We start from the raw sequence: 18,570 nt of genomic DNA, 5'->3' as shown, positions 1-18,570 counted from the left end.
TGTTCATTCGATCGAGTTCTATCGATTTTTACGAATGTGAGGAACTGTATTGACTACTTACCTAAAATTATTGGTGACTTAACATTAATCGTAAAAACTGATAGACTCGACATGTTGTTGTGTTGATATTTACCTGATAAGTGTAAGAAAATGGTTTTCCGCGAACCTGATCATTAAATGTGAAAATTTGTTTTCTGTTTCAAAAAAAAAAAAAAAAAAAAAAAAAAACGCAGGATATCCTGGTTGGCAAGAATTTACAAGATCTGTGCTACCCGCCCGATCAAGACAAACTGAATGAGCACTTGCAAAATGTACTGGGCAACGAAAACGATGCCCTTGTCAGCGCCTGTTATCGAATAGCCATCGGCTCTGACACGCTTATCAGTGTACGAACAAAGTCGAAGATCTTTAAGGACAAACATGACAGGAGCGCGGATTTTATAATGGCCACTAGCTCGATTTACAGGTAAGTACAATACTTCTCTAAACAGCGAGGATACGCGATTGATCGTAATTTTTATAGAATACCTAGTTCCTAATCGGTCTTTCTTATTTCGTGTTGCACATTATTTTCAGAAGTATGTATTTCGGTTTTTCCACATACGGTCATTTTTGTAATGAGAACATTTTATGAATACCTTGCGTTGTTTGAAAAGTACTTTTTCATGCCATCGCTTATCGCTTGTCGTAATGCGTACGTGTAAGAGAAAAACGGTTATGGTTATCTTGGCGACAAACTGTTTGGATAATACGTGTCATGTTATCAACGTCGACAAGCCGTGTGACGGTGAAGGATCTTTTGAAATTCAACACATCGTCTCAGTTAGACAGATATACTTAGTTCGTCACGTTTAAACGTAAAAGATTATACTTAAGTAAAGATTTATTTTGTGATCATTGCAGGGATTCCGATTTCTACGAGGGTGGCCAAATACCAAACAATTCGAAACTCTGCATGGGACACTCGAGTTTGCGCAACGCGATCAGTACGGGTAGTGCCAACAGCGGTGGCAGCAACAACAACAACAACAACAATAACAACAATAACAACAACAACAACAACAATAACAACAACAACAATAACAACAACGTAGGGGGGCCACTGATGTCGGTGGCTAGCCAGTTGAACGGTTTAGGGGCCAGCGTGGGCTTGGGCCCCGGCTCCGTGCGCTCTGGCAATCCCGTGGTGAACTCGGGCTTCGGAGTCAGCGCCGAGACGTCCTTCAACCACTTTAACTCGTCGGGAATGGACCTCGACTTTGACCTGTTCCCGAGCTCAAGCCTCGAGCTCGACAGCACCGCGAACTTCTGGAACTCGGTCGACAGCGTGCGCCCGGACTCGCGGAGCAGCAACCATAGCGGTATCCAGCCGAGCAGCAGCAGTTCGACGACGCAGCAGCAATCCGTGCAGTCGATGACGCCTACGTCGCAGCAGCCGTCGCAGCCCGGCTCGCGGCCGCCCTCGCAACCGAACGCGGCCTCGGCCTCGCCCCAGGCCCATCAAACGACCGCCCCGGCCGTGCCCTCGCACTGCAGCCCCCTGCCCGCCTTTAGTCCGGGTAGCGCGGCTCATCCCTTCGGCAACTCCTTTCCCTTCAGTCCGCTGCAGGAGACACAGAGTGCGAGCCTCGGTGGGTCGGGGCCCTCGGCGTTACAGCACGCGGGCCAGCCCAGCCCCATGGAGCACAGGCCAAACGGGCCGCTGCAGCCCGACGAGCTGCAGCATCAGTCACAGCTCCACCAGCAGCAAAAACAGCAGCAGAAACAGCAGCCGTCGTCCCAACCACAGCCGCAGGCCGGCATGGAGTCGGGTAGGCTGCGAAATCTGCTGACCAAGGGCAATAGTAGCAGTAGTAGCAGTAGCGCCAACGACGAGGCGGGTGGAGGACATGACGGTAACTCGTCGACGGCCAACGAGGGAAAGTCGACGAACACGATACTCAAGATCCTACTCAAACCGGACGAGGATGGTTACCATTCGCCGGAGCACGCGGGCTCGAAGTGCATGCGCAGTCGGTTACCGATCAGCCAGGTGCAGTCGCAATCACAGCACAAACCCGTACAACACGAGCACTCCAAGCCCGGCAATACGATGCTCCTACAGGTAAGGCTAGGGCCCAACTTTGCACACACACTGGCTGCAGTTTTATGTACCTTAATTGTTCTTATTATTCGATATCTTGGTTGTTGGCATCATTAATCAATGCACTTCGATTGTTTTTAACAGCTGCTCAACGAAAAGTCAGATGACGACGGCGATAAGGAGGCACGGGAGTCGATGAAAAACAGGAATGAGCTGCTCACGCGACTTTTGAAGGATTCCGAGGACGCGAGTAAACATCAAAATGTAATGAGCTATTGCTTTTTTTATCTAGGAGAAATTTTTTTTTTTTGCGCGTGAAATTATCACACTCGTCGTGAACTTTCTGATGTCTGATTTTCATTTATTTTGATTTGTATTCTACCAAACAGAAACGAGAGGAAGATCCTCTTTTGCGAGGTCTCGGCTTTCGAAACGTTTCGCCGACGACGTCGCAGATGGATCACGGCAATGTAGCGAGCACAGCACACAAGAGGCCAGCGGAGGATTCCGATCACGGGTTGTCGGCGAAACGGCTGATCGATAACTCGCTAGTCACTAGCCAATCGACGATGAATAAGGCAAACGCGAAATTCAATAACAACAATAACAATAACAACAACAACAACAACAACAACAACAACAACAACAACAACAACAACAGTAACTCCTCGACGACGACGACGGCGGCGACGACGACAATGACAGCAACGACGACGATAACGACGTCAACGACGACGACGACGACGTCGACGAGTAAACTGTGGGAAAAGAACAAGATGCTGGCGTCGTTACTAGCCAAGGACACCCCGCAGGTATCGTCAGTGCCTTCCGTGCCCGCTGATGTGATATCGGCTGTTCCTCAAACGAAATTGCCTCGTATGCTTAAATCGGCACCGCCAACGCCACCGCAAGTTCAACAGCAGCAACATCAACAGCTTCAACAGCAGCAGGCGTGGACGAGTTTGCAGTCGGTGGTTGGCGGTAATGCGTCGACACCCATAACCACCATGTCCAATCGGGGACCCATGCAAAATCAGTCGCGACAAATGCTTCGGCAACCAACGAATATGTACCTTAATCATCTGGTAAGTTACACTAATACTTGGTTATAAAAACTTTTTTTGTTTGTTCTCATTTGTTTTATTCAGGTGAAACAAAAAGTTTGTTCCCCTAGATATTATTCATTCATAATTTCATCTTTAAATCCTAATCGCAGCAGCAACAACAGCATCAGCAGCAGCAACAGAGGCAAATGGATATGGAGGCGGATTTCTTAAGCAATCAGGGTTATAGTCAGCAAAATACGGATCTTTCCTCATGGGGCCCTCAATCTACTCTAGATCCGGATCTTTCCGAGATTTTAGATCAAGTCATAGAAATTGCACCAGAAGGTATGGAAAAGATTACATATAGTGAAAGAAATTGTTGGAAAATTATTGTGTTGATGTAATCACTCAATGTTGGATGATTTTTCAGATAATTCTGCGATAGTTAGTTTATTAGAGGAAACGCAGCGAAATGAAAAACTGGTGATAAATGCCATACAAAAATCGTTGATGCAGTGGGAATCTACTAACTCTACGTCTTCCAACCTCCCAATGACTGGTACTCCTCCAGCTTATTCGTCTACGGTGAGTTATTTTTTTACATTTAGAAACAATAAAAGCAAAACAAAACAAAAAACATGTATAAAACTCTAAAACAATTGTTTATACGCAAATCTTGTGTCAACAGTTGACGAGTACGCCGGTGACGTCGAGTCATAATTACCAGCCGCCACCGATGTATCAGCAGCAGCCACAGCAACAATCTCAATCACAACAGCAGCAGCAACAACAGCAACAACAGGCGCGAATGCGATTGAACGCGTCGCAGCAGCAGCAGCAACAGCAACAGCAGTCTGGAATCCGGCAATCTGCTGCACAGTTTACGGCACAAGCGCAGCAGCAACAGCAGCAGCAACTGCAGATGCGGCAGATGAAGATGCAGCAACAGCATCAGGAGCAACTGAGGAAGAGGCTATTGCAAGCACAGCAGCAGCAACAGCTGCTGATACCGTCAAATGCAACGGCCACGGAGCAAATAGCGACCGGCATTCAAAATATCGATAGCCTTATGAACTCCGTGGCGCCGAATGTTACGTTGCAGGTATGGGGCAATTCTAAGGTTGGTTTGAATTGTTGTTTTTCTCACGGTTTTTATTTCAAATACGAATTGTTTTTTTTTTTTTTTTTCTACCGTAGAGATCGAGTGTGCCAGAACCACAAGTATCACCAAATTATGGAGGATCCGTCCAGATGTCACAAGGGCAACACCGCCTTACACACTCGTACTCCCATCCCAGCACGTTGCCTCAGCAGTAAGTACAAGCAAAATCTAGGAAAAGTTCGTGTTTCCAATGAACGCTAATAATGTTTGTAGCCCCGCTGTAAATAACAATTTTGCCAGTGGCCAACAAGTCTCAGCATCGTCGAGACTGTCGCCGCACTCCCCAGCTGGTGTGATACCGTTTTCTCACCCACAACCGTTGTCTCCCAGGGTGACGTCACAGGTAATAACGCACGCCATGTCGAACAACTGAACAAAGACTCATCCTGTTGAAAACAAAGCAATACAATGGACAATTTGTTTTCAGGGTAATTACGCTACCAGTCCACGGATGTTCAATCAAGTGCGACAACAACAGCAGCAACAACAGTCAGGCCAACAGCCGCCAAGTATGCAGCAACAGCAGAGGTCGATGTCGTCTCCGGGTACACCGATCTCGCGGCAATCTCCCTTCCCTGCTGAGCCCTTCCCACCCCCGGCGTCTCCTACGGCCAGTCAGTTCTCCCCGGTGCCCAACGCCGCTGCCACGAATTCCCCGGCGCAGTATCGGCTGCAGCGCACATCTTCCACGCCATCCTCCGCAACGCAATTATCAGGTAATTGAGCGTGCCAATCGAAGACGCCTTTTTAAATTATTAATTTTATTATTATTAAATCGTAGTTACTTAAAACGTAAAACCGTACTTGTTATTAAAACTTTCATTCTCGTATGAAAAACGACTTTTATAAGTGTTTAAACATACATAAACGCAGTGTTGATCAAGTAGTTAACACGTCTGTAATCAGCGACCGGCTAGTTTTGGCGCTATAACAGTTCTCAGCTCAAGTTAACCATTCAGCTGCTGATCGGCTGTTTGTTTATCGACTTAATAACAATCTTTTATCTTTTTGCCATTTTATGTGTCTTTACTTCAATGAACGGCGCACATAAAGAAAGAATCAGCTGTCAGTTTAATTTTGGTCTTGTAGCAGCGCAAGTGAGCCGAGAGCCGCCACCATACGCAAAAGCTAACAAGCTAAGCGTTACGAGAAGGAATAAGAACAAGATCCTAGACAAGATTAATGTTGCAGGTGGGGTCGGCTCGCCCTGTCATTATGGTGGCGTGAGCAAGGAGCAACCTTTATTATCGCCTAGTCATCCCCTAACGGGTTGTCCCACGACACCGACTCATAATCAACACAACGCCAACAATACCCAACACTTTACAAACCATCAACAACACTCATCTATGTTATACCACAACGCCGCTGGCGTACCGAGTAGTCAGTACTGTTACGATCGGACGTCGGTTAATTTGTATCAGTCGGGACCCGGGGATGCGCAAGACATTAGGCATCCGCCTTCCAGTAATCCTGCTAGTCACCAAATCGGTGGTAAGTCATGTGACCTCTTCATGTCATGTGACCATCACTCTGTCTCTCTCTCTCTCTCTTTTTAAAAATTTTTTTTCAATCAAAAACCAAATTTATGTTCATTCATCCTCACTGTCACCGTTTACCATTATCACCAGCACCAATGAAACCACTACCCCTTGTTTTTTTTACCTTATTAATTACCATAATCAAGTGTCTGCTTTCCTAGTTTGTGTGAAAATAAAAAAAAATAAAAAATCGACTACCTACTACAGAGACAAAATGCCTTCTATTTCTACCTAAACTTACGGGACGCAATCGACAAGTTATACACATCTACATCTTTGAACTAGCAGCACAACTTATGCACCATTATCACGTACACACACCCTGGAAATCAGACAATCATGTATAGCACGCATAGCTTGACTTTGAAAGGGGATCTGTTTTTGGAGGTTGCTAGTGTATTCATTCATTTTTCGTGCTTTAACAACAACGTCCTCAGTGTTCTTCTTTGCATTTTTAAATCATCGTTTGAATCTTATTGTACAATATAGTAATATGTGCAAAACAGTACGACCATAATTTAGTATCAATTATTGTGTAAATAATGTGTTTGCTCCATCATTTTTTTCATTAATCGTGTGCACGTCACTTTTTGTTCATAAGGAGAAGATGTGTTTTTCATCAGATTTTGAAAATAAAAGAGAAGGACAGTGATGGTTTTGTGTTGGGCTTTATTTTTTTTAATTCAATGACAAACGACAAACTTTTCATAGTCTCCGATTCACGTGTTGCATGGCTCATCGTTGCATTTTCAGTTTAGATAAGTGCCCAAACTGTGTTTACCACTAAACATGTTCCATAATCTAAAGAGTTCTATAGAAGCCCGGTCACGACATTTACATAAAAACGCAAAAGCGCGCACGAAAACACGTACGAGTGCACGAAAACGCGCACACAACAAGTTGCAAAGCAGACGGTTTCTATTTCATTTACTTAAGTACAGCTTATAACTGTTACATCGTTACGTGAGTAAGAGATTTGTTCAAAAAAATATAAATATATATGATCTTTATTCAAATATTTACTTTGGATATTATCATTCTGGTAAAGAGAGCACGGTGTAAGATGTACGTAAAGTTATGTGTTATGTGTAGTAATTATAGTAATCACTACTACGTACTGCCATTTAGTCGATTTTATTAAACCTTTTAAGTAGAAAATCTGTACTATTGGCAGTCGATTTTTGGGTAAAAGAGAAATTATAGATTTGCCGCAAACAGCACAAACAATGTCAACTTATTATCTTCTATCCATAAGATCAGTTGCGGCTGGTTTATAATTAATAAAGCGGCTCTACTGTGAGATAGTAATAGTTATTTGGATCAGCGCCATCTAGCGGTCTTGATTTTTTGGCCATTGGTGGCTCCTAAAATTCTCAATCAGAGCAATTTGGATTAGAGCCATTTAGTCAATTATAAACCAGCCGCAACTCACAACAATGCTATAAAATGAAAAAATAACATTACGTGTGTTTTTGGCGGCAAGTTAACAATCTATTTTCTACCAAAAATCGACCTCCTGTGTATTTTTGCTTTTTAAGATGAATTTTCGAGTAAAAGATAGATTGTTAACTTGCCGCCAAAAACACATATATTGTTATTTTTTCATTTTATAGCTTCATCATGAGTTGCGGCTGGTTTATAATTAACTAAATAGCTCTGAGCTCAATTGCTCTGTATGAAAAGTTTAGGGCCACTTTTTAGTTCAAAAATTCGCAACGCTAGATGGCGCTGATCCAAATAACTATTGCTGCTTACAGCAGAGCCACTTTATTAACTATAAACCAGCCGCAACTAATCTTATAGATAGATAATAAAAAGTTGACGTATTCTGTGCTATCTGCGGCAAGTTTACAATTTATCTTTGAGCCAAAAATCCACATGTAAAAGTATAAATATTTTACTTATTTTATGTGGCTTGTAAAATCAACCATATTCACAAACTTACAATACCTTAGACCTTTTACCATTGACTTTTGGAAGCACAGGCAGTACAGCCCTTTGACTTTATAGTTTAAATCAACAGTTAACTTAAGTATATGATATGTATTGTGTCACTGAATCTTGAATAACGATCAAGCACATACGTGAATTTTTCAGTCTAAAAGACGACCGAAGAAAAAAGGCCTAATAAAGAGTTTCAGTCACACAGGAAGAGTCTCCTAAAAATGGAGCATTGGATCTCACATAATCAGAGAATGTTGGGTTCTTTGTTTATTTATAAGACTTAACATTTACTTATCTGTAATAAATCTATTTTTTATTTAGTAAGATCCAATGCTCCATTCTTAAGAGACTCTCTCTGTGACTGTGCTTCTTTTTTAGGCCTTTTTTCTTCAGTTGTCTCTTTTCGACTGATTAATTTACGTATATATTTGATCGTAATTCAAGATTTCAGTGACACAAATTTTTATTGAAACAAGGAAAAACCAAATTTTAAAAGAGCAAATGCATATTTACGGTATCAACTGTTATAATTAAAAGTTATGAAACTTAAACAATTGCTTTATTCAAACGTTTCATCAAGATTTATGTTTCACTTTTCTCGTTGGTAAATCTTATTAGTTCACAAATTTCTCTAATATTCTTCTATTTATGATGCTAGTGGAGACTTTTAACTTGTGTGTTATCAAACTTTGTTATTGTAATATTAAAATCTCACAATGTGGATGTGCGATACATTGCACTGTAACATAACATTGAAAGTTTTTTAATCCGACATAGACCATTACATCATTTTTGAGGATTAATCAAAATGAATGAATGTATTATATAAAACAACTTGTTAACTTTCAATATTTAAAATCATTTAACAGTGTACATACAAGGTCATTTCAATTAAAAAATTAATCAAGGTAGGATTAGTAGGATCAGTTTCTGTAGACTATCCATAAGTGTTTCCATAAGTCAATGGTAAAAGGTCTAAGGTATTGTAAGTTTGTGAATATGGTTGATTTTATAAGCCATATAAAATAAGTAGAATATTTATACTTTTACATATGGATTTTTGGCTCAAAGATAAATTGTAAACTTGCCGCAGATAGCACAGAATACGTCAACTTTTTATTATCTATCTATAAGATTAGTTGCGGCTGGTTTATAGTTAATAAAGTGGCTCTACTGTAAGCAGCAATAGTTATTTGGATCAGCGCCATCTAGCGTTGCGAGTTTTTGAACTAAAAAGTGGCCCTAAACTTTTCATACAGAGCAATTGAGCTCAGAGCTATTTAGTTAATTATAAACCAGCCGCAACTCATGATGAAGCTATAAAATGAAAAAATAACAATATATGTGTTTTTGGCGGCAAGTTAACAATCTATCTTTTACTCGAAAATTCATCTTAAAAAGCAAAAATACACAGGAGGTCGATTTTTGGTAGAAAATAGATTGTTAACTTGCCGCCAAAAACACACGTAATGTTATTTTTTCATTTTATAGCATTGTTGTGAGTTGCGGCTGGTTTATAATTGACTAAATGGCTCTAATCCAAATTGCTCTGATTGAGAATTTTAGGAGCCACCAATGGCCAAAAAATCAAGACCGCTAGATGGCGCTGATCCAAATAACTATTACTATCTCACAGTAGAGCCGCTTTATTAATTATAAACCAGCCGCAACTGATCTTATGGATAGAAGATAATAAGTTGACATTGTTTGTGCTGTTTGCGGCAAATCTATAATTTCTCTTTTACCCAAAAATCGACTGCCAATAGTACAGATTTTCTACTTAAAAGGTTTAATAAAATCGACTAAATGGCAGTACGTAGTAGTGATTACTATAATTACTACACATAACACATAACTTTACGTACATCTTACACCGTGCTCTCTTTACCAGAATGATAATATCCAAAGTAAATATTTGAATAAAGATCATATATATTTATATTTTTTTGAACAAATCTCTTACTCACGTAACGATGTAACAGTTATAAGCTGTACTTAAGTAAATGAAATAGAAACCGTCTGCTTTGCAACTTGTTGTGTGCGCGTTTTCGTGCACTCGTACGTGTTTTCGTGCGCGCTTTTGCGTTTTTATGTAAATGTCGTGACCGGGCTTCCGTAGAGTTCACAACTTTTTCAATCATCCAATCAGCATTGGCCTGTTCGATTCTTCCATTGTAAATAACTCGAGCATCTGGACATTTTTTAAAACAGTTGATTCTCTGTACATAAAACAGTGTTAATAACGATATTATGAAGCAAAATCTTACTATTAGGTAATTAAAAAAAAAAAAAAAAAAACCATAACTGGTTATTCTGTTGATAAAAATTTTTTTGTAAGATATTGTTTCATTAAGCTTGTCATCAAAGGTGTTTTAACAAAGAGTTGGAGAACGTGCAAAATTTATCTGTGGAAATAATTATTAAGCGTAACTAATTTACATTACTTTTTATGTAATCACAAAAACACGCAAGACTTAATTTCTATAGGTGTGATCAAAAAATTAACCACAACTCTTGTTGTTTCAATTCATGTTGTTTCCAAATATTCGCTCAACTTGAATGTCTTGCTTGTTTTCGTGATAATAATGGTCGTCTTCCATTACTTCCTCAAGGAGCAAAGAAAGAAAAAAATCATAACAATATATACGAGAGTACAGGGAAAGAAAAAGCACTTAAGGAAGAAGTAGAAAACCATTATCATTTAGCAAATGCCTGCTGAAGCTTGTTTATTACATCTCATCCGTGGTCACCATTACCTCGTGTTCTCTAAACGTCCTCGTCTGTGTGAATTAATGTACAGCCTATAAATAATAAGGAATAAAAGTTAAAAAAAAAAAGGAAATATGTTGCAAATGCCCAATCGCCTGTGTGTGTGCACCATAATTAAAACATCGCTGAAGCCTCTCTACGTCTGTAAAATAATGGGTGCATCGCTACAACAATGGTCTTGGCCACCACCATTGACTTTTGTAAATTAATATTTCTGATCTTTTGCCCCCCGCCCCTCTTTCTATTCTTGTTGCACTGATCGAGAAGTCATCCGTCATACGTTAAATTCCTTGCGCCGCTCGTTCACGTTTAATCATGCAAACCGTGTGTATTGTCCTTCATTGCAGGTAACACGAGTAGCACAGGTGGTATTAATTCCGAGTACGTGCGTAAAGAGCTGAGGACGGTGGTGGACGCGCGGATGCAGCAGCAACAGCAGCAGCAAAGGATACCCAATAGCCTTCAGAACAACCTGACCAGTCAGGTGTCGCAGGAAGATTTGGAGTCTCTTGGCCTGAGTTACGACATGACGCCAGGTTTGTGAATGAACAGCCCATTTATCCCCCCCTTCTCTCTCTCTCTCACTTTCTCTGTCACTTTGTGCTGTTATTTTTATTCGTTTTCATTTTACCTGATGCGCACCAGTATAACACATAAATATACTAATAGTTTTTTTTTTTTTTTTTTTTTTTTTTTCAAAGTCAGGAATTTATTTCACATCCATTTTTCACTTATTAAGTAATATGCGATCGACACTCACATTCATTTTCCATCACAGTATGATGAGACAGTTTTTTTTTTTTTTTCTCCAAGCCTTCCAATGAAACTCATGAAGTTGATGAGTCGAATATACCATAAAATCACCAAACTCAGGATCCGTACGTTCATATATAGGCTGTGAAAAAGTATTACATTGCCGGCTTTTTGTGCAAAACCAAGTGTCAATGAGAATAATGATAATAACACGCATTGTTATTCTTCCGTGCTTCGGTTTTTTTGAATGTCACTCAAACGCGGTGTTTATTCGGCTTGTACAAAATAAAAATAGAAATAAACGAAAGAAACGAGACAAAGCTTATCGTACTCTGAACAAAACAACAACTAAAATAGAAAATAAAAAAAATTAAAAAATACAATTGGTAACACGTGTGTCGTTGTCGATGTCCCTGCTATAGGTGATGCGTTGGTTAGCGATGGCTCTGCCAAAAGTTGGGCCGGAAGCGGTACCCCCTCGTCCTCCAGGGTAAGAACCCACATTCCGACAATCATACTTTACGTATATATACTTTACCTACTTTTTTTAATTAATTTTTTATTTGTATGCTCTCTGTCTATTACCCTTTTTCTTGCTTGGCTTCAACAACATACTTTATTGTGCACGACATATTCATTCAAGTTACTTTTTATTATTAATATCCTTTTTAGTTTTCTCGTTTTGATCGTTAGGTATACGATTATAAATATAAAAAAAAAAAAAAAAATTATCATTTACTTGTAAATGTTACAAAAAAATATTTTCGAACGTTCGAACTGTGTAGAGGATCAATATTACGTACATATGCCCATTGCTGTGCATGTTTATGAGTATTTTTTAAAAATATTTTATTCCTTATCGACGTGATTTTTGCTAAATATTTTTATATATATATATATGTATGTATTTTTCTACGTATTTGATATATTCATAATAATTGTACTGTCGGTGTAATAGGTCAAAATTTATCTTACATCAAACAATAAAAGTATCCACGAACGATATAAAAAATTACCAACTTGACGTAGTACATTTTAAGCTTTTTACTCGTAACTTTCTTCTACTTAATTGCATTATTTGTGAGTTTCGGTGTTTGGACGACATTGCGAAGACACGTATGAAGCTGCACCCCTTTTTATACGTTGCTGAACGATTTTTACTAAAATCTATATTGTCATTGTAATTTTTTTTTTTTTTTATATACTTACATATTTTCTTCTATAATACTCGTACTTCTATAATACAGTGTATATTAGACTTTGTTTTTAGAGAACTAATAACGTTGTAATGTTATTTTCACTTCTGTTTCAAAGATGGTGATGGTGTATTTAGATATACGTATATAGCAACATGATATGTATCGCTTAAATTATATTCTATTCTATGATTCTATGTGGAAATACTTATGTGGCATACTAGATATGAATAATTTGTTTTCTATATTTACATACGGTTGTAATGCTTTTTCACAGTTGAGCAGAGCAATGTCTTTGTGCTTACTGTATTTACTGTCTATAATATATTATATCATATAAATTTCATTTTTTCTTCTTCTTCTTTCTTTTTTCAAGTAACTCTTGTTTAATGCATGAGAGCTCAGTATTTAGTTGTCATTATCCATTATTCAAGAAGGTATTCTTGAATTCGAACACTAGTCATCGTATCGATAACTCGTGGTTAAAGGTGACCAAACAAACGTGAGGTCTAAAGTAAAATAAAAATAATAATAACAATTTCCATTGACGAGAGGTGCCGTTTTTATTTTCGGTTTTTTTTTCGTTTTCATATAAAATCTTTTAACCGTTGGACATTAACTGGAATGTTTTTTTTTTTCCCTCTCACGCGGAACTTTGCAAGCGTATATTATTGTGCCTTAGACACTTACAAAAGTTTCACCAATAACCATCCAATAACCCTCAAGTTGGTCAAGTAATCGAAAATTGTATTTACAAATTCTCGCCTCCAGTAAAAAAAAAAAAAAAAAAAAAAAAAAAAAAAAAAAAAAAAAAGAAATATAAGGAAAAAAAATGAAAACCATGGTTTTTCAGACTACTATGGAAGAGGCGGCCCGAGGTGATCCAAAGTCTGCGTCGCTGCTGCAGAAGCTACTGTCGGAGTGACTGGTGGCCGTGACTCGCTGCAGTAAGCAGTTCCGCGTGATGTCCATTTTTGGGAGTATGAGTTTCATACCGAGTAAACGATGATGAGGTGACGAGGACCTCCGGACCCCGAAGGGAATGAACCGCGTCGCCGTATCGCAAACAAATAAGGAAGCTTCGATGATCATCGGGAAAGAAATGAAACGACAAAACGAAAAACGCCCTATACGTAACGGATACTGATGTATTATATAATATACATGTAATGTGTAATTACCATGTTGAGAGAGAATATGGGAGTCGTGTAAGTGTTGAGAGAGGATATATGAAATCGTGTGTCACTCTCTCTTTCGCGCAGGCCAAACGCAATCGGTAACTGTTATATATTTATGTGCAAGCAAAGGAAGAGGGAAGTATGTACGTTATAGACGCGCGACGCTCTCGCGGATTTGGCTATCGAAGTCTCCGGTGACGAGGGATAATCGAATTAGGAAAAAATTTAATTGAATACGAATTGCGCGTGTATTCGTTTTATATTGTTTCGACGTTGCACATTTGATGTGTCAAGGAATACGTGTGAGCTGCAAATAGCGAGGCATTGCATGCGATACATGGATTTTATACATAGGAACCCTATCGTGCTCGAGACTCGCCCTATTTTTTTTCTCCCTCCCCCGCACTGTATCTCTGGCATTTAAAGTACACACGAGAAGAAAAAAAAAAAAAAAAAGAGAGAGAGAAAAACAATAATTAAAGGAAGATTCAAGAGTCATAATGTTTAAGCAGGATTGTATTTTAACGGGGCATGGGAACAAAGTGTTAGTATATTGATATACACGAATACAAAGCTGTGACAGGGTTACAATGAAACAAAATAAATAACAAAGTCGGAAAAGTGTTGATTATTATTATTAATATACATAATATTATTATGATTATTATAATATCCATCGGACGAGGTCTCGAGAAACGAATTTATTATATAAATTTAAAAGAAATATACATATATATATAGATGTACATGTATAAATAAATATAGATTTCACTTTTTGCCGGTCAATCACTTAGATATCGCGAGATTCCTCTGAGATGTTGTAAATACGATGGTGATGGTAATAAAAGATGGAGTTAAGGATGGAAAACGAGCCCAAAGTGGAGGCACATAGTTGATCCGCGATGGCGTTGCAAGATAGGTGTATAATATAAATGTATACACAGATATATTGCACTCTCGTGCTGTGACTGAGAGAAAAAGTTCCGTTGCGTTTGGTATGCTAAAACAATACTAATGATAAAACAAAAAAAACTACGTAGGTACCTCAAAGGTATACTTTATTATACTACTGGCTGTTGAACATAGGATATAAATTATAGGTTTAATTATTGTACACAGGAAGACAAAAAATAGAGCACTATAACTTTTTTTCTGTTTTTTTTTTTTTAATTTAACATCCCCCGAGTTATAAATTATATTATTATTATAAAAATAATATAATTGTGATTGTAAGAATCTACAACCAAATTGTGACAAAGAATACTTGTTGTTGTTATTATTATTATGATTATTACATATTATAACAATTATTTTATTATTAATGACATCTTGATTATATCATTATTACCGAAAACATAATTGTTACATTGTATATTATAATAATAATATTAAGATTTATTATTTTATTATTATAATTCTACTACTATTACTGTAATTATTATTGCTATTTCTACTCTAATTATAACGATTATAATATTAATATTGATACTGGCGTATGCATATTTTTACTCTTAATGAAGGGTACTTTATGCGAATATATGCCGAGCGATTCGTCTCTCGTATTTGCAATCACAGATAAATAAAAAAAATCTGTTCTTAGGAGAACGTGTCTAGCCAAGACACTACACTAACTTTTATTCTGTAAAATAAAGCATGAAAAAAATTGTAGACGATTTTCGGTGCGTATAACAAAGCAAATAAGGACGAGGTTGTAAGCACGCACGAAACGAATCGCCCTGTAAATATTTTCACATACGTATGTATGTAACTTAAATACGAGCGTGTGGTATGTTATACATAAGACCGGATGTATACGTATTAAGTGTATATATGCAAATCATACACACATATATATATATACATGTATACATAGATACATATAAACGGAACAAAAAACAAAATGAACCTTCTATTTTGCATAGCTCCATATACTTTCGGGTCTTAGATGCGCACTAAATTACTTATACCTGAACAAAAAAAGCGTAAGAAAAAAAGATATGTTGTTACAAAGAATGAAAAATTTTTCAATTATATATGAATTTCTAATTATAATACACATAACGTATATGCAGGACGATACAAAAGCCAAAACACGTGAGACAAAAGTCGAAAATTTTCTAATTGTTTTGTTTTCATTTATTTATTGTAATTTCTCAAAATTGTGTGATTTTTTAAAAATTGTTTTCCTTTGAAATGTTTGCAAATTGTACATCAGTTTGTACAGAGAGTCGAGCATATTATGTTGTATATACTTACGCAAATTCGGAATATACATATAAATATTTTTTTTTTTCTTGACGATTGCACTCATAATTACGTATACCAATGGACGAAAATGCATGTTAGGCAAAGTAACAAATAGACGGATTATGATTGTTAAAGCTTTTCAAGTTTTCGATATTCTTTTTACTCGTTTTCTTCTTTCTTACAAGTTAACTAGAAGATCTATTTGGATGTATTTTTCAGACAGAAAACGCTATACTCGTGCACTCGTTTTCTCGCATAATCATCATCGCGTGTGTGTTTCTTTTTCCTTTTGAATGGGCCGTCGTATGTCGCCACCTTTCCTCAATCCCCTGAAACTCCTTGTCCTCTTTGTTACTTAATAAAATAAGCATTTTTTCTTTTTTTTTTTTTTCGTTGAAGTTTGATAGCTCGCTGTTAGTGCCTCTGAGAAATAAAGTAACTTGTTGTTGAACAAGCTGATGATGTTACATTACTCTTTTATACAGTTAGTTTTTTATATTCTATTGTAATATTATATGCGAACTACATTAATTATCACGAATCTTAAATTTTTCTTAAAACAAGAGAGGGTAATTCATTGGTTTCATGAACAAAGATCTTTGTATTATTATTATTATTATTTTTTTTTTTTTTTTTTATATGACGCACAGTCGAAGTAACTTCAGTCACGTAAAGACGTCGGGATGTAACTATTACCTCTAACTGTGAACTAGTTTTAAGACTCGAAAAATCATCAATATATTAATGTGCTCTTGATCTCAAAGATTGATTCCCTTCGTTGCGATTGATGAAAACGAATACATGAAAGGAATGGAACACCTTGTTGTCCAAGGACCAAACGTTATTGGGTTTGCGAAACAAATGAAAATAATTATCTTAACGATGGCGACGGACGGAAAAAGCCACGGATGAAAGAGTATGAAGATTTTCGCTCTCGAGACTCATTAGTTATCCTTTGATTGGTTATATTGACAAAAAAAAAAAAAAAAAAAAAAAAAAAAACAAAAAATATGTTTTTACAGAATCGCGTACTGGAAAGAAATTATGCGATGACGTGTTACAATGTAAGGAACTGTCGGATGACAGTTTAGTTTTGTTTTTCTTTTAATTTTTTTCTTTTTACATTTATTATGATAACAAACGGTTGTTGAAAAATATTTTCCTTGACTCGAATGAATAGTGAATCTGTGCAATAATTGACAATTTTCTTTGAGAAGGAGAAAGTAATAAAAACGGAGTAACACAAGAGGCAATCGGATCTCGGCTCCAACTTTAAGTTTACGTTGTAAAGTTTATATGTAATATAAAGTAAAACAATAGTCGGGCGTTTTCTGTCTGAAAACTAGCATTTCTCGATTATTAATTACGTTACATCATAATGGACTTCGTAAACCGACGGCGTTCGCGTCAACAGTTCCCATATTACCCCCGGATTACCGATAATTCCTTTTCACGTGTAAATATTTTCTTACACATATACATATATATAATATATATGTATGAGCGCGCGAGTGACGATGAGTTTTCGCACTCCTCCTCTCGACCCTTCATACATTAATAACGTACATCGAGCGTTCGGTTGCATTTTTCTTCCAGCGAAAAATTGATTACAAATGGATTATCATTATTACTACTATTATTAGAAAAACTCCTCGGCAAGTCTCTCGTAAGATGGTTGGATAAAAATTACAACAAATACGTATACACGTGTACAAGCGCGCGAGCATATGCTCAGCCTTATTTATATAAATATATATAAACAAATATATGAATATATATATATATACATAGAGCACGAGTATTTTTAATTATCCTGCGTGTATTTAATTTAAACGAGTGGTAAATAATGAGAAGAGAAAGAGATAATAAAAAAAAAAAGATATTTAAGATGTAAAAAAAAAAAAGTAAAGGATTGTTACAGGCGAGCGCGTGCTCGTGCGCCTTCTTTGATAATGTACATCCCTCCCTTTGCCCGACGTACGCATGGATAATTTGTCACACGTATACATCATAATATTATGTGCTTTCTAAAACAGAGAACGACGGATAATTTTATAAATATAACTCTATACCGATGTGTACGTTAAATTTTTTTTGTTTTCTTTGTACTTTGAGCGCGCGCGCGCGTGTGTGCGCGATGGGAGGATGGGAGAGACGAATTTCGAAGATAAAATCGGGAAGAAGGCAAGGGCAGATTAGAGTAAGTTTATTTGGGATATCAGACGAGAGAGCAGGGAAAAAGAGCTTTGATATCGATAGAGAGAACGAGGAGAGACGGACAAAATAGAGAGTGCAAAAAATAGATAAATAAAACGAAAACAAATAAAAAAAAATAAAGTAAAGTAAAATAAAATTAAGAAAGTTTATGTATCGACGAATTATAATACGTCCCTATTCGCTGTTAACACGATACGTTATTTAGAGGATGGTTGTATGAGTGAGCGTGCAAAACATGCATTCGTTAAATGTTCATACGAGAAGAATGAGGAAAAAAAAAATGTATAAGAGGGTTCGATGCAGATTTCATTGTAGATGCCAAGACTCGTAAAGATTCACTTTTAAGTTTTAGTAGGTTTTGTATATTGCACAGAGGCGTGCGACGTTCTTTTGTGATCGATCCAAGTCATCGTGTGTAAAAAGATACATTGTCT

At 37.3% G+C, this 18,570-nt stretch overlaps 1 protein-coding gene across 4 annotated transcripts in view; it reads left to right on the top strand.

The window, feature by feature from the left end:
* LOC106642099 (uncharacterized) overlaps positions 1-14,145 on the top strand; it is a 117,461-nt gene extending 103,316 nt beyond the window's left edge. The window contains exons 7-22 of one of the 4 annotated variants that reach the window (XM_089593240.1): positions 234-466; positions 904-982; positions 1,052-2,104; positions 2,228-2,347; positions 2,473-2,645; positions 2,799-3,168; positions 3,318-3,495; positions 3,575-3,714; positions 3,818-4,231; positions 4,327-4,442; positions 4,505-4,634; positions 4,719-5,007; positions 5,483-5,785; positions 10,893-11,081; positions 11,721-11,788; positions 13,348-14,145. In XM_089593240.1, coding sequence (XP_089449366.1) covers positions 234-466; positions 904-982; positions 1,052-2,104; positions 2,228-2,347; positions 2,473-2,645; positions 2,799-3,168; positions 3,318-3,495; positions 3,575-3,714; positions 3,818-4,231; positions 4,327-4,442; positions 4,505-4,634; positions 4,719-5,007; positions 5,483-5,785; positions 10,893-11,081; positions 11,721-11,788; positions 13,348-13,419 — 3,927 coding nt within the window. In that variant the 3' untranslated portion in view covers positions 13,420-14,145. Of the gene's footprint in view, positions 1-233; positions 467-903; positions 2,105-2,227; positions 2,348-2,472; positions 3,169-3,299; positions 3,496-3,559; positions 3,715-3,817; positions 4,250-4,326; positions 4,443-4,504; positions 4,635-4,718; positions 5,008-5,344; positions 5,786-10,892; positions 11,082-11,720; positions 11,789-13,347 lie in introns of all 4 variants that reach the window. The other 3 variants (XM_089593237.1, XM_089593238.1, XM_089593239.1) reach the window with 3 other exon arrangements.
* The last annotated feature ends 4,425 nt before the right edge of the window (positions 14,146-18,570 follow it).

Source organism: Copidosoma floridanum, unplaced genomic scaffold (genome assembly GCF_036245765.1).
Source record: "Copidosoma floridanum isolate Cflo_tuat_1 unplaced genomic scaffold, Cflo_Japanese_pri ptg000019l, whole genome shotgun sequence".
NCBI lineage: Eukaryota > Metazoa > Arthropoda > Insecta > Hymenoptera > Encyrtidae > Copidosoma > Copidosoma floridanum.
The sequence above is the reverse complement of the archived record's forward strand: the minus strand, read 5'-3'. Positions and strand labels throughout refer to the sequence as shown.